The sequence below is a fragment of the Etheostoma cragini genome, chromosome 12 (genome assembly GCF_013103735.1).
Source record: "Etheostoma cragini isolate CJK2018 chromosome 12, CSU_Ecrag_1.0, whole genome shotgun sequence".
In the NCBI taxonomy this organism is placed as follows: Eukaryota; Metazoa; Chordata; class Actinopteri; order Perciformes; family Percidae; genus Etheostoma; species Etheostoma cragini.
In genome coordinates this window covers 18,252,802-18,278,577 of record NC_048418.1, presented here as the reverse complement: position 1 = coordinate 18,278,577, position 25,776 = coordinate 18,252,802, and the positions used below count along the sequence as shown (strand labels likewise).

At 41.3% G+C, this 25,776-nt stretch overlaps 1 protein-coding gene across 7 annotated transcripts in view; it reads right to left on the bottom strand.

Moving 5' to 3' along the window:
* The window catches only part of kcnab1b (potassium voltage-gated channel, shaker-related subfamily, beta member 1 b), a 42,388-nt gene that overhangs the window by 12,231 nt on the left and 4,381 nt on the right, over window positions 1-25,776 (bottom strand). For 2 of the 7 annotated variants that reach the window (XM_034886890.1, XM_034886888.1), the window contains exons 2-8: window positions 23,680-24,223; window positions 11,965-12,008; window positions 9,331-9,368; window positions 8,557-8,636; window positions 8,093-8,137; window positions 7,087-7,131; window positions 877-920 (exon numbers count right to left, since the gene is read on the bottom strand). In XM_034886890.1, coding sequence (XP_034742781.1) covers window positions 877-920; window positions 7,087-7,131; window positions 8,093-8,137; window positions 8,557-8,636; window positions 9,331-9,368; window positions 11,965-12,008; window positions 23,680-23,894 — 511 coding nt within the window. In that variant the 5' untranslated portion in view covers window positions 23,895-24,223. Of the gene's footprint in view, window positions 1-876; window positions 921-7,086; window positions 7,132-8,092; window positions 8,138-8,556; window positions 8,637-9,330; window positions 9,369-11,964; window positions 12,009-23,679; window positions 24,224-25,009; window positions 25,470-25,776 lie in introns of those variants that run through there. The other 5 variants (XM_034886885.1, XM_034886892.1, XM_034886886.1 and 2 more) reach the window with 4 other exon arrangements.

Here is a 25,776-nt window from a genome sequence, read left to right as displayed (position 1 = left end):
TGTTGTCGCGAGCAGTTTCTGCTGTCTCGTTAGCTGGGGTTTACTGGCTATGAAGGAAGTCTATATTTTGAACTGAGAAAAGATGGTGAACAACAAAGCTATTCTACTTGCATCTGTGATGAATAATACATTTAATTATGTGTATTACAAAAGTCTCTTTGAAACAATGAAATTGTCAAGGAATATCTTCGTCCTGTGAGGAAAAAGGATAACTTTCACATTTCTTGCAGCTCATAGTTAATCATTGCTGATCGTTAACTTTGCCAACCCATCGTTCTTAGTAAATGTCACTCAAACATTCAAATGATTCATTGACTGGCCTGTGGTGACATGTCAGTCGTGACGGGGACACTGCAGCTATCTCTCATGGATGCTAACTATCGTCTGGATTGGCAGACTTGCAGTATATAGCCCCTGCCATTGTTTGGGGGGGGATTTGCAGAGTCTGTGGTGAATGTTAATAACGGAGGAGAGAGCTGAGTCACTGCAAAAGGTGCATTGCGCTGTGGACCGGATGGTGAGTTGTTAGGAAGGTTAGGTAAAGCAAGCCAATGAGATGAGAGAAGTAGGTCATTAGAGAGAGGAGAGGAGAAGAGAGGATGCTAGATATATAGTAGAACTATGATACAACAGTTTCCTCAAAAAGACACCTGTAAATGTGTTACAACTGAAAAAACAAAACATCTGTCAAGGTTTGATTCACCTGGGTGCACCTGCTGATAAAAATCAAAGAGCAGAGAGAAAACACAGACGGGAAGAAAAAAGGGCGAGAAAAAAAAAAAGAGGTGTAAGAGGGAGATTACAGGAGTGCAGCGGGACTCCGAGTAATGGGGTGATGTGAAGGACAAAGCAGCAGAGAGGATATCAACTTGTTACCTTCAATGATGTGCTTTCTGTTGAGCCCTCTCTCTGTCTCTGCTCTGCAACAGGAGACAAAGGAGACACATTCATGCACGTACACACAGCTCTCTTGAATTGGTGTAGATCATTAAACATGCCAAACAAGAGCCTGCATAACAAACAAATCACTGAAGAGAAATACACCCACTAAACGCTCCGCGGTGTGCCTGCAGCTAGAGAACAAACTGTGCAGTGGGTCTGTGCGGCGAGCAAACACAAGGCTTGTTGTCACCGTCTGTCCTGATGGCCAGTGCTTTAGCCAATGGCCTCCCAGTTAGCGGGTCTTTGGTGATTTGCAGGTGAAGAATAGATCTCAGCAAAAACTGGAGAATCACTTGTTTTACATGTTTTGCTTTTAGATGCAGGGCTGGAACATAAAGTACATTTACTCAAGTGGGCCGCTGTATTTTATGTACAGGTACTTTACTTGAATGGTTACATTTTCAACTTAATACTTAATACGTATTTTTTACATGCCGCAATGCAAACTTCAGATTACACATGACTGAACATTTAACTAGGCTGCCTAAAATATATATTATTCCTTGTATAGTAGGTAATAATATAGTAGTTTGATGTTGCACTTCCAATCTACAACATACACATGCCTCTTTCAGGTCAGTCATTTATAGCACTCTAAAAAGGAGCCATTCAGGATTTTTGATACTTCTATGCTTTTATTAAAGTACAGTTTTGAATGAAGGTAGGCTATTTTACTTGTAAGTACACTATTGATTTGGGGCTACTTTGCAGTGTAACAAACACAAAAACATAACAGAATTTAAAGAAGTTGTTATGGCGAACGAGTTAATTATCTACACCTACATTAGCCACATTAGCATTGGCTTGGAGTTCTGTTTCTGGCCGCCGAACAAATGTAAGTTAATTGTTCCTTTTTCTTTTTATATCTGTTTTGGTGACCCAAGGGAAATATCTGACTCAGCGGCTGCAAAATACTTGTGGTGTATTTGTACTTGGGTAAGTATTTTAAGTATGAGAGAGACATGTATCATGCTACTTTCATTTTATTCTTCTGCACATACCATTCTTCATCTACTTACATATCTTTCACTTCTATCCTAACTGTGCACTCTAGCGCTCGCATTGTTCACTAACCGTATCAACAGGACACATTTCCCTTTTTCTTAAAGGAATAAGTAACTTGAACATCAATACCCTCAACCTCTGTAAAATAACCTTTCACTGAGGATAGTATCTGGAAACCTAAATTTGACATGAAATTAGGTTATTCTTGTCTTAGCTCGTATACTCAGACCTCAAAACAGTATGACTTTTTTTTCCAATTTGCACAGTTCACACATGGATCCTGTACCTTGGTCATCTCTCAAAGTCTGTTAACCACTGAGGTGGTTTTCTGTCTCTGATGGTGCGTCTTGGCCCTGTTTCTTGCCCAACATGCACATTCTCGGTCACAGTGAGTCCATCCAGTGTAGTCTTATTGTTCTCACTGCTGAAAGCTAGAGCCTCCTTTGGGAAACGCACCAGTTTTGAGACATTCCATTTCCTGCCGTCACTGAGAAGGTAAGTACTTATTCCGACCTTCTTTACGACTGTCAGAGATTTGTGGATTTGGATGACCCCTTGTAGAGATTTTCCCGTCTCCGGACTCGTACAGCATTGTTCACTTGGAAAGTGGACATTTTTGCTCCTTGCTTTCTGTCTGTATACTCCTTACTGTTTTGTGGATTTTGTCTCACAGTTTCCTTGACTTGCTTGTGTGATGTAACTTTGTATGAGATAGGAAGGGCGTTCAGTTTTGTGCGCATCTTCCTCTTTCTCAGCAACTCAAATGGAGTAGCTCCTGTAGTAGTGTGCAGTGTAGTACGGTAAATCTCTAAGAACTCTGTCACTTCTAGCTTCCTAGGCTTGTGTGTTCTTTCTGCTTTTAATACCCTATTAAATCTCTCAACTGCCCATTGGCTCTTGGGTAGACATTGGAGCAGAGATGTTTTATCTCTCTCTCTCTCTCTCTCTCTCTCAGAAACTTTGCAAACTCATAGGAGGTAAACTGACATCCTTTGTCAGAGACCAGGCAGGTCGGATTTCCTTCACAACTGAACGCTGTAGCTAAAAAGCAGGTAATCACTTCTGTTGTGACTGTAGCGGCAAATGCTACTTCTGGGCATTTACTGTAATAGTCTGTGAGAGCAATGGCATAACCACAGTCCAATGTAGAACCTTCAAAAGCGCCGGTTATGTCAATGGCAACCTTTTCCAATGGTCCATCTGGCAGTTTGACAGGTGTAAGTGGTGCAGGTGCAGTTTTCACTGTTTTGTCATTGTATTGGCATGACACACATGAAGTTAACTTACTCTGTACATCTTTGTCTATTTGTCGCCAACAATACAGTTCTCGCAGTCTCGGTTTAGTGCGCACCACTCCCTGGTGCCCCTCATGTGCCAAGTCTACCTCTCATGACAAGTATTTTGTCTACAGCCAGTTAGTCTCGTACATTGAAGTATGAAACCAGCTCATTTGTTACATTCTTTCTGCATTTTGGCCAGCCTTTCTGGGTTTTCTGTCGCAATTTAGTCAGTTCAGGACAAGAGCCACATGCAGCGGTTAACTCCAACAACGACATGGCATGCAAAGACATAGCTGTGATGTCCATTTCCACTTCAGCTTCTCCTGTGTTAGGCAGTGGGAGCCTGGACAGGCAGTCACATTCAGTTTCCCAGGGTGGTAAGCAACATCATATGACAAGCAGAGTAGTCGTGCAGATTAGCTCGCAATTTGCAATCCAGCACGGTCAGTACCTTTGGACGCGAGCAGGGTAGTAAGTGTTTGATGATCTGTGAGTAACTCAAAATGATGTCCCCATAGATACGTTTTCCACCTTTCTACTGCCCAAACGCATGCCAGCGCTTCACATTCCACAGTGGAATATTTCCTTTCAGCAGGAGAAACTGGATACAAACGCCATGATTCTCTCCGTGTTTTCTGAATAAAGTTGGCTCAGTAAACCCCCTAGTCTGTAATCAGAGGCATCCGTAATTACATACAGTATGTAGGGAGTTCAGGGTTGTATAGTGCTATAGTGAACTGTTGGTCTGTAGACTCCCTGACTGTTTCACATAGAGGTTCAACAACAGTAGAAAAGTCCGGAGTAGCCCCTCTTTGGATATGGTGTGGCCTAGGAACTGCAAAGAAGTCTGGTTGAACTCGCACTTCTGCATGTTCAGCTTAAGTCCTGACTCGTTCAAGGCATGCAGCACCCTCCGTAGGTTGGCATCATGCTGCTGTTGAGTAGTTTTGTGGCAAATCACATCATCCAGATATGCCTGTACTCCTGGCATGACTGCCAGTATGCCCGTCATCATCTTCTGAAAAGCTGATGGAGCTTAAGCAAGGCCAAATGAGACCCAGCAGAAACGGAAAAGTCCATCATGTGTGATAAATGCAGTTATATTACGGCTGTCTGGATGCAGTAATATGTGATGGTAAGCAGAGGGCAGGTGATGGTAGAGAAGACTGTGGCTCCTCTCAGTTCAGAAAATAGCTCGTCCATGTGTGGTAACGGGTGACAGTTACTAACAATGGCTTTGTTAGGTTCCCTGAGGTCCCTGAGCTTTTCTTTGTGTCACAATTATTGGCAAGATGTATGGAGATGCATCAATGCGTTCTTTAATGCCCTTTTCCTGTAGGTCTTTGAGCTCATCACTCACAGCCTGCCTCACACAGAAGGGAAGTCTCCTGACTTTCTTTTGTATTGGCATAGCTTCTGGTTTGAGTTGAATTGTGTGCGTAAAACCCTTTGCACAGCCAATCTCCTGTACCTGGATCACAGATGCATTTTGAGGTATTGTTGCTTGGTGCTGTAGGTGCCCTAGGAAAGAGAGTCTGGTATGTGCTCTCAGGAATGATAGAAACTGATGAACCTGTGTCCACTATTAGCTCAACGTCATGAGAGTGTCCATTTGCATTCACTTGCACAGTACAGAGAATTTTATCTTGCACATTATCATTTATTCAAAAGCACTGTCAGTTTGTCTATCACAATTTCACACACCTCCTTTAGTCCAGATGGACACACTTTGGAAAAATGTCCCCCTTTTCCACGTGAATTGCATGTAACTTTAGCAGCAGGGCATGAAGGTTTATTTGCTAGGTGGTTGGTGGAGCCACAATGGTAGCAGGAGCGCAGTTAGTTGTAGGCGCCATTGATGAAGCAGGTGTCCTTTCTTGTTTTTGGCGGGCCTTCCTTTGCTGTTTATGTTGGGCCCTCACTGACTCAGCAGCAGCACCCGTCCTGGTAGCGGCATTCGTAGTAGCCTACTGTCGGAGAGAATGGCAGCATTTCGTAGCCCAGCCTACCTCTGCCGGGCCAGTAAAGTAGCTTTAACCAGGGTCAGATCCGCTTCTAACAAAAGTCTGTCTCTTGCGCGTGCATTCGACACACACTCTATCAGCATTTGCTCCTCCATCTCACCAAACTCACATAGCGCAGCCAGTTCTCGTAATGAGGCTAAATACTGGTTCATTGACTCATCTGGTCGCTGTAAAGTTCTGCAATCATATTTACTTTAGGAACGAAGTGCTTTCTCCACTGCAGTAGCATATGTGGTACCTGTATCTGGTATTGCGTAAAACAGTCTTTGTTCCCTGGTGCCAAGTGCATGGAGAAGAACAGCACGTTTTCTTGCTTTGGGCCACTTCTCCCCGTTAGCATTGATTACTAGCATGTAGTTTTTGAACATTTTCAACCATGTAAGGAAGGGAATAGCAGGTTCACCAGGGCAAGGCAAGGACAGTGTAGGTAAAGGCATGTTAATTGCCATCCTCGTCGCCAAAATGTGGTGTTTTGTAAGTAAGGTATTTTAAGTATGAGCCATGAGACATGTATCACACTACTTTCAACTTTATTCTTTTTCTCTTCTGCTCATACCATTCTTCATTTTCCCCCCTTCCCTTTCATCTGTATCCTGTTGTGTCCTGTGTTCACTAACCGTATCAACAGGACACAACAATGCTCCACTACGTTCACTTGCTAGTCGCTAACTTTGTCTGTCTGACGTGTAGGCCTAGCACTGAGCATGTAGTCTACAGGAGGTTTAGCAAAGCTGTTTTTCATTTTCAAAAAACAGCTGCCGGTTTGGTCTAATAAGAGTAGTGAGTAAACAAAAACAAAGACAGTCGTGGGCAGTTAATCCAAAACACCTGAACATCTCCAAAACTGTGCTTCAGGGATTTGTCAGATGCCCTATGGCCCCCACCTGTGTTCACTAAGTTACTTTCAGATGTTCCCCATGCCTGCATTTTCCTGTTTCACTTAACTTCTTTCTTTTCTCTCTGCTCCAGTGTTTTTCTCTTTGCTCAGTTGCCTGCTTATTTGTCTTCATCCTTCATTTCACACATTCTTTTTCTGCCTCCCTCCTTCCTGTGATGGTCCAACTAGGTTATAGCAAATTACTAACACAAAAACATGCTGCACCTCCTCCATGTCATCATGTCTTCTTACATTTTTTCCAAATAGGGTGCAAAAAAGTTAGCAAATATCTACTGGGTTTGGGTGGTGTGATGCTTGACAGGCCTCTCAGGCACAGTCTCACAGTTTACTCAGCTAGGGGTTAAGTGTGTTCTCTAAATCTGTCTGGAGTGGAGACTGATTTGGTACCTTAAAGATAGTCTGAGAGGATGAGTTTAAATTCCATTTTCAAAACGCACCTGGGCCATACTCTACTGATCTACATATGATACTAGAACAAGAATGTGGATTTACTTATGAAGCTTCTACTTCCTTCAGTGCAAGCCTTAAGACTTTTAGAAATAGAGAGAATCTGACTAATGCAGATTGAGAGCAGAATACATCAGCATGACAGAAGAAGCAGATATGCTCAGTTTGGCAAGAAAGCTGATGAAGGGTTTGAAAGTAAGCAAGAGGGGGTGAAAACATAGCCATGTTGAAATGCATGTGTGTGTCACTCATCCATGTCTGTGCTTCTGTAAGTTTTTCAAAATGGTCAAAGCCATTTTACGCTCTGTGGCTAATGATTTAATGTTTTGAGGACCACAATGGAAATAGTGTTTTTATCCTCGATCCTCCCCTTATCATTGTAATGGATGTCCTTTCCTGTGTAAAACATTCTTAACGCAATTAAATAAGAAAACACATATGCTGAAGGCCACACACACGCACATGCACACACGCGTACACACACACTTACTTTCCTCCCCAGTAGAGCTTAGTGGTGATCACCAGGCTGGATCTCCTGAGGAAAGACAGACATCAAAAGGCCATAAAAAAGGACTTTAAAGCTGTTCTCAAAAAGATGCCTGTGTGTCAGTATGTCCATGTGTGCATGGACATGCAAGGGTGCAGTTCCTTTCTATCGTGCAGCGTGAAATGGCAGATGGGCTGCACTCCTTTATCAAACGTGTAACTTATCTAGTATGAAGAAAACAAAATAAGGACAAAACTCCCTCCCTATAAAATCCCCCATTGAACGATTAATGATTTTAAATATATCCATAGCTGACGTAAGGGCAGGCAGAGATACACACAGCTGAGTCTTATCACTGCAGTGTGGCTGTGCATGCAGTATAGATGTGTAAAACTGATATTTTCTGTGTTGCCGATACAAGCTCATACTCACCAGCAGCTGCTTGGTGTTCAACTGTGAGCCACAGGCATGAGCACATTTTATGCTTTTACTTGGTTATGTTTAGGTAGGAGATTTCACTTGCTAATCACTTGCTAGTTAGCATATGTTAGCATGCTAACGTGGTAAAAATTATATCAATTAAACAATAACATGTTAGCATTGTCTAAGTACAGTTTCACAGAGATTGCTTCATTTTAAATTATGAGCCAAAAAGGATGGAGACAACTGTGTTAGACAATAGCAGGCTTCCACCTTTGTGGCAACAGTTCCATTAAGGCCCTTTGCTCTTTCAACATTACAGTGCCACCATGTTTTTATTTAAAACAAATTGAAACACCAACACTGAGCCAGGCTTTATCATCCAACATCACATAACACAACCCTAACCCTCACTAATGCTTGTGTAGCTGAATAGTAAATCCATTCAACCTCAGAAGACTGCATGCCTTTAAAATAAAGAAAAAGATAAGATGCTAACTTTTGTTGGCCTGTCCACAACTTCTGGCCGTGTAGTGGATAAGAACCTATTCATGGAACACAATTAGAATATATAGAGACTGTACTTTACCTCCAGCACTTTTTCTTGATGATGTTTCCGAGGATTATCTCTGCTCTTTAAAGAAAAAAATACACAAGGGGATGATGAGATTATATCTCAGGCTGCAGCTTGAATACCTGATTTAAAATCAGCAGGAGTACAAGATAAAGGATAAATGCTTGTATTGTATGCCTGATTTTGACCAGCAACCTTGAAATTACTGTTTATCCCCACATCTACAGCCTCTCCCACATTATTCAGCGAGACAAATGTCCAGGCCTATGAAGTTAGATTGAGCTGTGAACATAATGAGGAGCCTCCAGTGATATGTGACAGAATAAGATTATGTAAATCTACCTTTCATTTTGGGACTGCAGGTGAATAATTTATGGTCTGGTGCTAAACCTTGTTAACATCTTGTGTCCTATGGAGAAAAAGGCTGACAAGGCCCTGAGGCTTTGTGAGATAGATAACAAGTCTGAGACATCACTCACTTCCCCCCGGAGTAGACTTCAGCCGTGTCAAACAGGTTGACCCCACTCTCATAGGCGATAGTCATCAACTGCTCTGCCACCTGACACAGAAAAAAAAGGTTTCCCCTCTAGTATGGTGCAATACACAACTATAAATCTTATCTACCACAAAATTACACCTAAAAAAGGATTGGCTGGGAAAATGTCCTGAAGAAACTCAAGGAGATTAAATCTCTTTTCCATTGAGATATACTTCATCAAGAAAACTGTAATGGCTGCTTGTTGATTAAAGTTGTTTACTGCTCAATATATTTCCCTGGCTATTTTGACCTAGTTCTTGTGACTGCAGTTTATTCAGAGCCATACATGGGATGCCTTATTCTGTCAGGATGACTTTCTCTTTCTGTACTCAGTTTTGTTTTGTTGAGTGTGTTTGTGTCTCTTTGTGTGTAACTTAATCCCAGTGAAAAAATGCAGTCATGAGGCGAATTTAATGGCTTCCCCCCTTCAAGGCCAGATCAATGCACTAGGAGAGGTCTTCTGCTTCAAAACTTGACAGGGAGGAAAAAGACCTTACAACCTGGCCTTGGAAGAATCAACAGGGATTTAACACTTCATTATTTCTAGAATGATAACTGTGGTCTACTCACACTATTTTACATCCACTAAATTGTTCCCATAAGGGCTTCAAATTGGGGGTTTTAACAAGTGCACACTAGTTGTATTTGAAGGGTCTAAAATAATGAAAGCCAACATCTGCTCATGAGCTGCAACGATACTTGACATGTAGCTTACCTCATCAGAGATCTGACCTCCAAATGTTACCCATGTGCCTGTTGAAGGAAACATTAATGTCAACGTTTTGGACCAAACAAACAAACATACAAGACCTTAAGCATTAAAAACTACGCTCACAAAGTTTTTAGAGGTGCATTTATTATTCCTTTGATATTTTGGCATGGACGCATGACAAAACGCCCCAGCCCTAAAGCCATAGGGGTCATGTGCCCCCTACGGAGCCGTTATGTTAGTATGTGTGCCCCCTATGGGGGCACATGACCCCTATGGCTCAATGTCAGGGTTGAGTGTTTCAGATTAAAAAGAAACATGAAAGTTACGTGCAGAATCTTTACCAGCTTAAGGTGTTTGTTCCTTTGTGGGAATTATTGCATGTGTGTACATTATGCTTGTGTTTGTTTACATTTTCTCATCCTCACCAGTTTGGTGCAGACAGACATGGAAACAGTTTAAGTGCAATTCTGTTTTATTGTTCCATTCTACAGAGAAAAGAGGTGAGGAGGTAGCGCTGCATTTTGCTAGAGTAATACATATTAGTGTTTGTCCTCTCTGCAGCTTCTGACAACAGTTACTTGGATTCCTATGTATGTGTTATTTTTTACTTCCTTGTTTTTCTCTTATCATTTTAAAAGCTCCAGAGAGACACCCTTCACTCAGGGAAGTCTGTTGTATGCTTCTTTATCCTGCCCATGACCTTTCTTTTATCATTCTATCCTTATGGTCTAAAATGGGTTGCTGCGTGCAGAAAGACAGTCAAAACCTGTCCTTCGACAAAATCTAAAAGAGGCTTGATAATTAATAGCAGTAAGCTATCAATAAACTCCCATACTCATGGTTCACATTTAGTCTAAAGCCATTCAACAGGTCCTCTTACAGTTGCCACACACAAGTGAATACACACATAATTGTGCATATACACATAAATGCAGACTGCAATGAAGTACTGTATTATTATACTTTCTCTAAAAAGAAGCAATTACACCTCTGTTCTTCCACCAACAGCATAGGCTAACGCGGTTTTGTTAGCATTCCACACTGTCAACATACTTATAGGGATACACTGATGATCTTAAGCTCTGTGTCATGTTTGTGTTGGAAGTGTGTTTAGATGATGTTGTTTGGCTTCCAGATAATGCAAAACACCTCTGCTGCTCAGACATCCTTGCATGGGCACCATAGCGGGAAGCCGAACATCATTTATCTTAACCCACTGCCCACACAAACATGGCACTGAGCTGGATTTATTTTGGCTATTGACAGGCTTAATCAGCATTGTGTGAACTTGTTCCTCAAGGAGTTAAATGTAACAGATGTTCATTTATATGTAAACATTTTACACGGACGCTTTGATGTGAAGCTAAAATCACTAGCCGATTAGCTTACTTTAGCAGAAAGACTGGAAACCGGAAAATCAGTAGCTCTGTCTGTAGGATAAAAAATGTACCAGAACCACTAAACCTCACCACTTCCCATGCCATGGAAGTTTTTTGTAATCCGTACAAACGCAGAGGCTTAAACACAGTAACGATTAGCCTGGAGTCTCGTTGTCACTGTGAGGTTGCCAGGCAACCTGGCAGAGATTCTAGAAACTTGCTACACACATCAATTCACATAAAACTGCAACTTTGGTCTTTGTACAGATGAAACAAATGAGATATTACATTTTAGTGAGCCTAAGAGGAGCTGGTAGGCATACTTGTTACCCTTGGACAGAGTTAGGCTAGCAGTTTCCCCCTACTTTCAGTCTGTGAGCTAAGCTAACAGTCAGCAGAAGCACATATGAGGGTGGTATTAATCTTCTCATCTAAGTCTCAAGAAATTTCCTTTAAAAGACAATTATGTAGTTGAGAGAATAAAACACAGACCCCCACATAACTCTATTTTGATAGAAATTTTCTTTTAACTCCTTTACTGAAAATCAGCACATGGAGGAATCAATGCTTTGCTCAAGTGCACTGCCACATGGCCGAGGCTTGCAAATAACGAGGCTTATAACGTATTCCTTTAAGTTTTGTAAACGTTTTTGTTAAGGATTGTAACCTCTTTACTACTCTGTCCTGCGGCTAAATGTGATGTAAATCACTACAGGCTTTTCCATCGTTCAGTCTCTGGAGGGCCTGCGCAGCACTGCATCATTCAAGTTATTGTCAAGTTCTTTATCCTCAGATACATCAAGCAACTTGGCACATACATGCTGCAACACAGTATACGCACACACACACACACACACACACACACACACACACACACACACACACACACACACACACAAACACACACACACACACACACACACACACACACACCTCTACTAAAGACTAGAGATCTACTAAATAAATCAGTCACATCAAGATAAATGAGAGTATTTACCCTGTGGTGTGCATTGAATGTGTGAGATAATTAAGCAACTTGTTTGCTGAAACCAGTGCTATTGATTAAATATTAACAGGAAAAATATTAACACTCTGTAAATAGCTGTGTTGTCTCTCTCCATAAATATGAAAAATGCATGAGGTTTAAAATAGGGTGAAATAATATAATGAAATTTGAAACACTACCCCCCCCCCCACCCCCACACACACACACACACACACACACAATACAAACATTGTGCTAATTAAATGTACTCACCGAGCCCCAGACAGGAGACACGCAACCCAGATTTACCCAGGTTCCTATGAAGAAAAACAGACTGTGATTTTTTTGTTTAGGCTCCAGATGTTATCATTCAAATGTGATTGCAATTACTGTGTCACTGTACTTTGCTTTTAGCACACAAAGATTTTCTGCTTACACAAAACCCAAAAGAATCTATATAGTTTTTGTATCATAACTCGAGAGCAGCAATTTTGCTATTGTGGAGCTTATAGGCAAACAAAATCGATTCATCAATCAAATGCAGTCAACACTACAGTATGCGTTAAACCCTGCTGTACAGTATGCAGGGTTTACTGTAATAATAACAATCTAAGTAGCTTGTTATGTTTGATCAAGAGGAGAATCCCTAAATGTGAGGGTCACCTTAATCACACCTGCAAACATGAATCAGAATTGAGATGTTACAGGGGTGAAGACAGTTGATCAATATGGATCCTACCTTCTCTGAAAGAAAAGGATGAACCTGAAAAATATATTCTACTCCTAACCAAAAAAAATCCAATTACTGTTTATCACATGTTGCCCTTTGTATCTCCCCCCATCATCCCTCACTCAATTGACTTTTCTTTTATCCCAGAGCCTTTGACATCCTCCTGCAGCAAGGAGGCTTTTTACCGCTATTGTCTTACCCACTAAATGCAGACAACCATGCTCGCTTTCAAGCACTGCGGTTGTATCATATCAGCTTTTCTCAAGCTAGCTCCTCACATGCACTCTCTTTCTCTCCCTGCTATCTCTCTACCAAATCACTGTGCAATTGTACACCTTCTGACATACAGTTAATTTACATCCAGCTGATCTACTGCACTGTAACACAGCACTTTTGGCTCTCATTACAGAAACGTAATGGAAGAGAAACTAAAGAGTTCCTGCCACCCTCGACTCAGAGTCTCAGCGTATCAATTCACATCTAGTTTTTCAATCTGTGCCACACCATGTCCAACTGAGCGGGGAACTCATGTGGTGCAAGTGCTTAATGAATTAACACCAGCGATAACTGTAAGAGCAGATTCTTCTCCCTCCAGACACCACAGGTGTGTTCCCACAGTGATGTGTGTGTATTGTAGGCAAAAGAAAACTGCGTCAAGGTGATGCTCAGCCCTACAAAAGCAGCCATTCGTTAGGGGAAACAATTTGAAGAAAAACACTGATATTACACGTAACACTTCAACTTGAGAGAAGAGTATGTTCAAATACTTATTTCCTGACATGGAAACAACCTTCAATTAGGGTCTGAGGCAGGGACGTGCACAGACATTTTGGGCGGCAGGGGCTCAAGGTAAAAAGAGTTAATAAATATTTATTTAAAATATAAATAAAACAGCAAATATTTTACCACAACTCTGACTACCTCACAATTTGTTCCTATTTAATTTACACAATTGTTTAATAGATTTAATAAATGCTCAACAAAATAATCAGTTCATACAGAGACTTTTTAGTGGAATAAACAGCACCACAAAAAATCTTTACACTAAATTGAAAAAGGCTGTTGCTGCAATTTAGTTAATTTTACAGGAAAAAACACTGCACTAATAATGAAGGAACACTGTTAGTAATGGATGAGGATAAAAAAGATGAAGTTACAGTTTCATGCAGGACACGTTTTTCATGTTTTGGTCTATTTAGAGATTTGGGTCCATTTAGCTTCCATGTCTTCTTTTACTCTAATGGAAATAAAACCTTCAAAATACATATTTAGATGGTATTTATTTAAGGCTGCATCTGTAGACTCTTAACTCATCAACTGGGGAAGTTCTGTGCTGATGTCTATTAGTTGTAGTTGTATGTAGTTGATCCTATTCACCTGTAGTGCTGTGTCAATGTCTGCACATGCATTTTAATTAGTGAACATTTCATCTGCACATATGTGGCAATTGTAATCACATTATTTGACACAGATTTTTCTGTAGCTGTTTACCTGGAGTGTCTCCATTAAGAACTGTATATTAGTCTGTAGGGCCATAATGCTCCAGCTAAACCTTAGCTAACTTATTACATAAGCTAGTAGCTCATGCACGTTAGCAAAATACAAGTTAACTATTTGTTCTGTCTTCCGGCTAGCTGTAAACTCAAGGCAAAATCCTCAGACTCTGAGGAAGGAGGCTGTAAGAAATGCCCGCAGTTGTTTTCTCGTGCCTGACAACTCATGGCATGTGCCCATCGAGCTGAAGCGGACTAATCCCAGCCCGTTCACGTAACCGTGCCCTGAGCCAATTCAATTAGGCGTTCAACATGGGGAAGCATCAGTCATCGTGTCAGTAGTTCGGATGAGCTGCCGAGATAAAGGAGGAGCACATATAAAGGGAAGTGTTTAAATGTAACGACTTGAAGCGATACATCTATGGATTCTTTGATGTCTTGTGTAATTAAGGCACTGATGACAGAATGACAGCAGACAAATCCTCTCCTAAGTCACAAATCGTGGGATGTGTTCTGGTCCCTGGATTTGAATCCTCTGTCTCTCTGATGTCTTATAGTGTGTGAGCGGTTTTGATCCATGAAAGTGTGGGGGAGGAGTTGTACTGTAGGTTAGAAGTGTGAGATTGACTGAATCTATGCGTGTGTGTGTGTGTGTGTGTGTTCAGCCGGGAGGTTATTGAGGACAAACCGCATTGATGATGAGGAATGTTCACTGCTGCATTCATTGCAAGTCTCTCGCATCTGCATGCTTAAAGCCTGGAATCATTATCAATTGCACATACATTTGCCTTGGGTCCTTATTGCTACTGTTTTCATGTTTACAGTGGCACATTGATGCAAACTATCTCCACCAAAAAAACAGCTTACAAGAATGTTCCACTTCCAAATCTAGTTGGCTGTCCTTGGACAATTGCTAACTTTGTTTTGTAGATCCTCCATAAGCTATATTTGCAGTGTTTATGTGATGCTTTAAATTCACACAGGATACCTTAATGATAGGAAAAGAACAGAGCTGACGCTTAGCTGGCGGAAAAGCCGCCTCGCTGCTGTATTCTTGTCCCCAGTGAAGCAGCGGCATCGGCCATACCTGATTATTAACCACACAGATGGCTAATAACACATTAGAAGACCTGGAAAGGGGGTGCCAGCAGAGGTACTCCGCTAAAGAAGCTAATGATTCAGGGAATTACATTATGTCATGCACAACACAGGAAAGACGAATGAATAACTGTGTTTAGGAGAAAATGGGTGCCTATGGGCATGTGGGAGGGGAAAATAGGGCAGTTAGGATGCAGAGGCACAAGTTATTTATATATTATATTGTAAATGGCAAGATAAACACACACACACACACACACACACACACACACAAACACACACACACACACAACTAAGAAAAGGACAATGTGTCTCTACAAACCTGCACATAAACAATTTTGCAAGCCAGTGATAGTGGCTTGGTCCCTCATGCTTGGGTGGTGCCCAAAAGAAAGCCTCGAAGTAAAATGACAAATGAGTCATTTGAAAACGCCCCCCCACACAAACCTGTCACCACTTATGAAGATCCTGTGAGCTGCTACTGTATGTAGCCCATGCTTATCTTAGTAGATCCTCAGTTGAAACCTATCTCGCTGCTTTTATTGTGCTTAAATATTTTGATGAATTCATTCTTTTGTGGGAGTTTTTGTTTTTTTTGTCAGCCTACAAAGCACTTATATGGGTCTCAAGTGGTGTTTCTTACTGATACTGGATTGCTTACCACAATATTTGTCATCTAACACTTTTGTCAAGATTGTGAGTAAACAGATACACTCCTCACTTGCTGGGGATTAATGTAGACTAAGCAAACCCACACAAGCCAGCCTTGATGGGCAGAGGGATTAGACAACGCCCACCTCCTCAGTTCCCACCGTCCTTCTGATGGCAACCATATTGTTGTAATCATAATAATTCAGTGCAGGGTAGAAAGGCAGGTCATATTCCAAAAATATCAGAGACAGGGTCTGTGTGGGTGGGAAGAAAGTAAGGAAGTGAAATCAAGCTCTTTGAGGGGAAAAGGAATAGATTTGCAGACTTGTAGGGAAAAAATATCATTGATGAAGCTGACATGGCTGAATCTTTACCAATGACAGAAGAAGAGAAAGGGATGAAGAAGAGCAGGAAAAAGAGTGTTAAAAAGAGAGACAGAAACCAAGAGCCACTAGCCAAAGACTGAGACTTGCAGAGTTGTAAGTCCAAGCCCCAAGTCTAACCAGATCAAACGCCCTCTCCGAATGAAACATTGTATATGACACAGAATGGGAAATAGGAAATGACAGCTGGCTCCCTAGAGGGCTCTGTGTGTGTGTGTGTGTATTGTGTGTGCAATAAAGAGTCAGAGTCTGGACATGACTTTGTGCTTTTTCCCCCAAAGGCCCAAAGTTGACATTGTTTCAGGTTTTCTTCTTCATTTTCATTCAGTATACACAGACTCTCATATGCATACACTATTTACATTTTTTGGTAGGTATTAAAAGGTTGTTCAAAGCACTCTGACATTTGTTTTCCCAAACCAATGGGTAGGGAATCTCACACAGAAAAATTGTATTTTCAGCAGATACACATGATTGAAGCTAGTGGCCTGTGGGTTGATCCTGTATTGAAAAACATGGGGGCGGCGCTGAAGTGGTTGATTCAGAGCGATGCAATGTGGAGAATAAAAATCATGTCATGATAACAGGAAAACCTTCATACAGTACTAGTAGAAAGTATGTGACAGTATTTATTTAGGTTTAGCTTCTGTTCACAGGCATGCATCAAAATGAACAAGTCAAACTGAAACATTTTCAACTGCATTGTCATGGATCTTAGACCTGATTCTGGAGGAAATCAGGCGTAATAGTTGCTTTTTAGTTTATTGTTACACTACAAAGCAATTATTATTATATTATAGAAGCCTACGGTATGATTACCATAATATAAAAAAAAAACTAACTATCGAGACAGAACCTTGCCAAGCCACAAGTTCTGATCCAAACTGGATTTGTGTTAAACCTGGAAGCATTTCTGTAAGGTCAGTTTATGTTTTCAATGACATTTGAAAGGTATTGTTTATCTGATCATTTGATGTTTTACTTTTTTCAACCAAGCCACCAAGCATGGTTTTGTAATTTACACGTCATTAGATTCAATTGATAAATGGTAAATGGACTTGCACTATAGGCTACTACATCCCAAACTATGGGGCTATCCTTTCAATACAATTCACAATTTAATTCACTTCAAAGCATTTACTACCAGCCACCCAGTCGCGTCGCCGACATCAGTCTTAAGGGGTGCATATGAAAGGCATGGGAGGGGACAATTATTATTAAATAATCATATACTCTATTCGCGCAGCAGGCAATCATCACATTAAAGTTTAACTGTTAAACATAACCAACAGCAATAGGTAACCTACAGCCTACACCACACACAGAAGCAATGTTATGAAGATGCATAAAACACTTGACTATACAACATATTATATGTAACACAAGAAGCATCTCTCAAACATGTAAAAGCAGTCAGTAGAGAGATATTCACTGCCATGAGACACGCACACACACACACACACACACACACACACACACACACACACACACACACACACACACCCATACACTTGCACTCACATATGCACGCACAGTTCTGCCCTTCGAATTGTTTACAATTTGCTACATGGAAGAGTTCTCAGTGACATCATTTCGGGTTGTGAATGGATCTACACTACGATAAGTCTAGGACTTGGAAATGTTAAAGTGGTTTAACTTCACTACAGAATGGCGACAACGATGTGACCTGATAAGGATTCCTTTCCATTTAATGACATGGAAGGTAACGACTTTGGTGAACTAGGATCACCTGACTGTGTGAGTACTATCTCACATGCACATGAAAACTATGAAAACTTGAATCTAGAAACCTTTGACCCAAATGAACAAACTGTATGAAATGGAGAACAATATTGATCCTGATAAATATTTCTACAATAACATCAACCGCACCTGTCAGGCTCCACAGAGCCACTAGCATCAGGCTCGGACTGTCGTCCAGGGTCTCCTTCTCCTACTACAACATTAGGAGGCGTCGGTGTTGTATCCGGTTTGTTAGAGGACAATGTTGGTGGTCTTTTAAAACACTTACGGATATCCGTGATGACAAACTGAAGGGAGTTAGTCAGCAAAAACTCATCCAGCTTTCGAAAATGCGCGCTAACTGTTGAGCTGCTACACTGACGTAGGCTACATCAAGTACGTAGCCTAACGTTCTTTTTAGTAAGGCCGTGATAGGCTGTTGCAGTGTAGATTCCCATTAATCATACAAAATCACACCATTGTTTCTTTATATTTTTTAGTGTTTTAATGATAAAGAATGCAACAGTAATGCAACACAAAGTTAGCAACTATGATAATATAAAATTAAAGTTTTTTTTAAGAGATCTGTGCGTTAAGTAGGTGGGCACAGGCATTTTTGGGTGCGACGGTTGTGATGCCACATTCACCCTCTTCAAACACACATGGCAGAGGCTGCCATGCAAGGTGCCAATCTGCTCATCAGGAGCTAATCTAATCATTTGCACACCGGCATAGCCTTCTCAGCAATTTGGGGTTCATTATTTTGCCTAAGGACACATGCACATGCAAACTGACATGAGATCCAGTGCTACTAACATAGACATGCTGTCATGTTAACCTTCAGCATTAGCACTTGAACAATCTTCTGATTACAGTTTGTTTATGGAGGCCACTTAAGGAGAAAAGGTCAAAATAGCATTTGCAAAGCAACACTATTATAAAACCATTATGCTCACAGAAAACCATTTAAGTTGTGACCTTTAATCAAAATGCAAAATTTATGCAAAACATCTGGGCTGTGTGGGGCAAATTTAGTTTGGACATTAGGGAGAATGGAGCTCCATGCTACAAGGCTCCAGTTGTGCAACACCCAGGCTCATATTGTTAGAACATGACCTAAATGATGTAAATTATGTTGGAACATAAAATACAGCGTTTTTTTTGAAGGGTGATGAAGACATTTGATGTCTGATAAAAACACAAAACTGGGCAAAAAAGAAACTCAGACAGCTGCCAGACAGTGTGTCTCTGAGCAAAATAAGCATGATGGCTGTGTGAAACCATGCAAACAAACACACACACACACAAACTCAAACACACACACACACACACACAAACACACACAGGCACCTGCGCATGCACACACGTGATCCAAGTTCACTACAAAACACAAACATTAACACACTGAGATGAACAACGAAGCAAATATATGGTTAATGATTTATGGCACATCCTGAGTGCCCCCAGCTGCATCCCCATGCAGTATCCGTTATCTTTTTGTGGACAGGGACATCAGACATAAGGCTAGTCTTGTTGCAGCTGTCAACAGACAGCTCCTAAAAAATGCAGCCCTCTGTGTAATATTCAATCAAACAAGCCTCCGTACACCTGGTCTAAATCCACAGAATGATTTGTGGTACAAAGAAAAATACTTTATGCTAAATATGTAAAAAGAATCTGCAGTGTGCTCCCCACCACACTATTGTAAAGGAAGTGTTCTTGACTAAGTTGTTTAAGGCCTCAACATATAATAAATTAACAACAAAGTACTTTCCGATGACAATAACAGACCACATGTCATCAGTATTTTTTGATTACTTTTTAAAATCTTATTTACTTGCCTTTTTTGGCCTTTAATTGGTAGTACAGTTGTAGATAGTAAAGGTGGGGGAGAGACGGGGGGGGGACATTCAGCAAAGGGCCGCAGGTTGGAATCTAACCCAAGACTTTTGATGCCTGATAAAAACAAAACTGGGCAAAAAAGCAACTCAGTGAGCTGCCAGACAGTGTGTCTCTGAGCAAAATCAGCATGATGGGCTCTGTGTGTAAACACGCGGTATTGTGAAGCCTGGCGAACACACACACACACAAACACACACGCAGAATAAGGACTGAGCCTTGTTACATGGGGCGATTAACCAGGTGAGCACCAGGGCGCCTCATAACTTTGTACATTTAAACTTCTAAGCAGAAGAAACCAATCAATGACTCAGGAGACATAGTGTTACCCAAAAGTCACTTACACCAGTGTGTTTGCCTAAAGTTTGATAGCACATTGGCTTATTAACTAGAGGGACTTAAAATAGGAAATTGGTTTTAATTAAAAGGATTAAGCTAAAGGCAGAGCAGAATCATTAATGAATGCATGGTGACAGTCGCTCTGGGGCTGCTTCTCACAAACAAAACCTGAATTCAGCTTGACTGTGTGTCACTGTGCAAAGACAAAGTGTTCTACAACTTGTAGTAGCCAGCATGAACCACATACAATACTGATGAAAAGACACTATCTTTTAAGGTATGGTTTCTGTTCACTGGAATGCATCGAAATGAATAAGTCAAACTGAAAAAAAGTGCTAGTGAATTGCAAGGATTTTAGAAATTGTTCTAAAGGAAATCATACAACATAGTTGCTTTGCAGTGCTAATGTCATACAACATAGCAATTATGATATTATAGAATCCTATGGTTTGATTACAACAATAGAAAACAAATCCTGAGTCGTAAATTAGTCTTGCCAAGCCCTAAGTTCCGACGCACACAGGCTATTTCATGTGCAATGTGCCAAATGCATACGCCCGCACACAACGCGCACACACACACACACACACACACAGACACACAACATACACTTCATACAGCTGCTTTATACATTACTCACTCTGTCAACACACATATGTATACACAGCAGAGAGTGCCTCTCTCTGCTGGCTGCTGATAAGCCTGCCTTTGAAGGAACCGACAGAAGGGATTCTTTTGCATGCCCATCTGCAGTGCAGCTCTGAACCAACCAAGTGGAATCGCCCTCAAACCTTCTGGACTGTCAAAAGGCCTTCTGCTGCCTGAAGACCATTATGAACTTCAGTCCAGGTGACCAGGGGCTCCCTACCAGGGACCAGAATTTTTTTCTGGCCAGCAACAACAGCGTGTTAAGTTACAGCACATGTTTTGGCCTGTGTGCGTGCTGTTTGTGGGTTTGTGTATTATTCTAGGAGCAAGAAAGAGGTGCAACAATGTTGGGTGTTAGCAACTATGGGACATCACAACTATACTTACACTATATTTGGCTACACTACACAGTACTGTATATTGCCATGACAACTAAAATGCTGCGGATGGTGTTATTATTAGTCTATGCTCACTCACTCGCTCTCAACTTGCTACGCCTTCGGATGTTCCCGATGCAGAGCCTCAACGGCACAGAAGTCTCATGCACGTACGTGCACTCATATATGTGATGCAATGTGTAAAATGCAAACGCCAACACAGAAAACACACACACGCACACACGCACACACGCGCACACACACACACACACACACACACACACACACACACACACACACACACACACACACACACACACACACACACAAACACACACACAAAAACAATTTAAGTAAAAGTGCTTTCATTTGTTATCATATTAAAACTTTACAGTTTGCAAAAAGCAGAATTAGTTGCTGACTTAGTTTCACCTCAAGAGTAAGAGATTCCCTGTCAGATGGCATCCAAAGCAATACAAGCACCTACTTCATCCAAAAAGCTTTAAATCAGTGGTTTGAGTGAAACAAAGAGAGACAGCTACAGTACTAGAAGAAAGAGATGGACAGAATAGAGAGGGGATGTAACAAATTAGAAATTTAACCAACATTTGCCATTCTGCGGTGGAAGTAGGGGATTTTCTGAAAGCTTGTAGGAAGCTTTATTGCTAGCATCCTCTGTTTTTAGAATGAGCTACAAGAACAAGCAAATCCTCACAAACCAAATTAAACACATTTAGGTGCCATGCACTTTGCATAAGTTCTGCAAAATCTTTGTATCAATTCCTCCCTAAGGATAATAGAAGCAAGAGTGAAACAAGTATGGCTAAAATGTGGCTTCTTGTGGTTGCATTTGAGCCTTGGTAAAAAATAAAAATAAAAAAAGCAAAAATGATGGAAAAATGCAATAGAATTTCAAAAATGTATATTTTCCGGTAATAGAAAACATTCTATGGTAAAGGCTGAACCAGTTAGCACAATGGAGTCTTGTTTGGTGCTGGGAACAGATTGAAGGCCATTTCGATGTTGTTATGGAAACAAGATGAGATTGTGTGACAAGCAGACACGTATCAGATTTAGCTGCTCCACATCCAATCTGCTGAGTTTCTGCTAATTGCCTTTTTCCTGTGTACTGACCCAAATGCCCCAATTTTCTCTCTCATTCACTCTCTAATTTATTTTTTTATTGGTCTTTCCGTCTTCCATTTCGGCTATCTAACTCTTCCCATCATCTCCTCTTTCTCTCAGTCTTTCTCTGTCTCTGTCTTGATTCTGACACTGTTAGCGATGACGCCACCTTCTCCTAGCAGTAAAAGTTACTATTTTGCTCCTGTGGTCTGGGTTGAAAGCCCACTCACTGATATAAGAGAGCATTGTTTCTTTCTCCCAGCCTTGTTACTCCCACCCACACACCCACACCCACTCACTCACACTCACACACACACACACACACACACACACACACACACACACACACACACACACACCCCTCCGCTTGGCTTTACTGTGAAACTAACTTCCAGAATGTACTGTATTGTAGCGGCCAGTTTCAGGTGATTTATTTAGCTATATGTGGAGTCCACTTCACCAGGATGTCACATATATTTCTCTGGTTTCTGGTATCTATGTTATTGGTAACGTTTCACTGCCGACAATACGCTGACTGGAAAGAATCAGCACCACTGTAAGTTCAATTATCCCATATTGTGTCTCATGGTATCCATACTCTGCTGCAGCATCATTTATGCTCCCACATTTGCCAGTGAACTCCTCTAACACCCTATTTATAGACAGATTGTGTCAGTACACACAGCTTGCACAGATGTTTACCACCACCGTTTTGGTCAGCTTGTGTGTTGTGAGAATCTCAAATTTGTATTTTTCTCTTACATGATGATGATTGCATCCAACTATGCTGTAATACAAATTGTGAGGTTTTTAATTGTATTATCTTTATTTCATAATTTTCGGTTATTAAATATAGAGGGACATATCTTTGTGACAGTTGTTTTATTTGTTTTTGTTTGTCATTTTGTCTACGCGGTCCCAAGTGCAGGCCTAATCTGTGAGGTCAAAACCAGTCCAGTTTAAAAACCAATAGCCCATCTTAAAAAAACTTTAAATATATATTTTCTGAGTTCCTGAAAAAGAATCTTTTCAGTTTTTTTTTATATTTGTAATAACCACACGAAAATATGTTTTCTCTCATCAAATTGCACTTTAAATTAATCAATTCAATTAAACTCCATACAAACTCAAACTGTTCCCAATCCTAGTTTGCCTCAGACACTATTAATTGTGGTGTAAATATAGAGTTCTCAATAAATATGCATCTGGAAAAATGTATTTTATCTTGACACAATCACACTAACACGGCATCCAACTCTCCACCTGCTCATATCTTCATTGTATCCATCTTTTGATCAAATTTTTGTTATTTTGTTTTTTTTACCATTTTCTAACATGTTATATTGTGTTGTGATTCATATTCAGTTATGTTTCTTTCCCTCAAATTCAGAGTTGTGGCATGTTTTCAGAGCATACACTGGACAGAGGAGAGAAAGCTAAACTAAATTAAACTAAATACACCTTGTTCTCTTTTCTCACACAGTCTCCATGAGTCTACGTACCGGTACTTCATGCCCGTGAGCTTGCCGGTGGACTCCTTCAGGTTGTGGTGGTAGCGGTGGGTGAAGGAGCCCAGGCTGCGAGCTATCAGAGCCACGGTGCGGAAGCGGGCGCGGGCCTGGGTGGTTGTGTTGGGGCTGGTGGCGTTCTGCTTGCTGTGCTCGCCGTTACGCGGGGCCTTCAGCCCGTGGTCCGTGCATGCAAATGAAACCTGCATGGCTGTTGGCAAATGCCACCAGAGCTGCCCGAGGACAAACACGGCTGTATTTCTGTCTTTAAAAGTACCCCAACAGTCGGTGGAACTTAGATTTTGTCCTCGTTGTTCTCATGTAAAGTTGAAAGTCAATGGTCCATGCCAGTTCTGCTTGGTGCTGCTGAATTTCATATGGGAATTTAAAGATGGGAATGATGGGGGAGATCATTCAGTTGTTTTTTTAGGAGAAGAATCTCAAGCCAATGTCACATGAAGATCAAACATAGCAGGAGGGCAGGTCTGGTCAGTGTATGAGGAGTTGAGACGGTGATTCAGTGACGGTCTGACTCCACCTGAATATATAAGAGAGGATGGAAATGGAGGGAAAAGGATGAAGGAGAAGAGGCACTGAATGAGTCGCCCAATTGAGTAGAGCACTTGAGAGCGTGTGTTGCAGATGGTTAAATGGTTTAGGGTTAAAGGTGTGAGGAGATAAGGAAAATGTCCTGCTAAACCAGATAGAAGAGAAAAACCTGAATCCGTGTTTTCTTTTTCCATGCTTTTTTATCTCATTTGATGTTTTCTGCTCACACCTTTAGGCTGCTTCCTTGTGGCAGTATAAATAATGAGTTCTATACTGCCCTAGTTTTTCTTGCCTTTCTATTTCATTTTTCACTTTCTTTTTCTGTCCTGTTTTATCGTCCTCACCTCATTCTATATAAACTATTGTGCACTTTTCCATTTCCAACTCAAACTTGCTTGTTTCTGCTTGGGTCCATTTCTTTTTACAAAGTCTTCCTCTAGTTTCTCTTTTAATGTATATCTCAGTAGGTATCTGGCATGTTTTGTAGGGGCAGTCAGGAGTTGTGGGTGTCTGGGGACTTTTGCTCATCCTCCAACCGCCGGCTAAGCCTTGTAGTCAAACACCTGGAGCAAGGGACACTAACACTACACCACCACACTAGACCTTCGACGATGTAAGCACATGCACAGACACATCGTCGCAGGCCCCGACTAACTCCTGTCACACATTTTAAAAACAAGGTCATGCTTTTCACAGAAAACACTCAAATATTTTCTGGCAAACAGCTGCATTTGCTTCCCCTCACAACACACATTATCAAATCTACCGTTCTTACGCACAATGTATTCCGAGCGTTCTCTTACAACCAAGAAAGAGATTCTTGATTGACGTGTGCCCTCCTGCACCTGTGTGAGGAATCAAGCGGTGTTACACAGCAAGCACAGGCCCGCAAAGATCTACATCCCAACAGAAAGCGGCAAAAAGCAGCAGCGTTTCCGGTAGCTGTCCTTAGACCCGGCAAGCTGCCTTGTCCCGTCTCCAAAGTCCTCGAGCAAGTAACACAGCTTTTATGGTCCCCGGCTTTGCAGCAAGAACGCTCTGTTTGATAAAGAGACCCTAGAATGGTAACAGACAAGCGGACAGGAGGAGGAGGAGAAAGCAGGAGGCATGGTACCTCACTTCAGGGAGAAGAGAACAGATGCAGTGAGTAGGCGAGGAGCAGCGGGTGTTGAGTGTAGAGTGAGTGAGCCAGGCGCTGTATGAGAGAGAGAGACAGCGTGTATAGGCTACTGGCTCTGACTGACTGGCTGAAAGAACTGCAGTGTTTTTTTACTATGGCGCCACACACTCACAGAGAGAGAGAGGAAAAGAGGAAGAGGTACATTCTGAATGGAAATCAAGGGAACTGAGTTGAAGTGACTTCATGTGTGTTTATTTACTTCAGGCGGGATGTTAAAGTGGCATATGGTGGTTAATTACTGTAACCTACATGTGCACGCCAAAGACACGCTTCGCTTCACTGGTGATGACTTTACTTGCTACCCCCCTCTTTTTGTTTTGTTTGTCTGCCATTACAGTGCAAGCCCTCTTTACATTGCATAA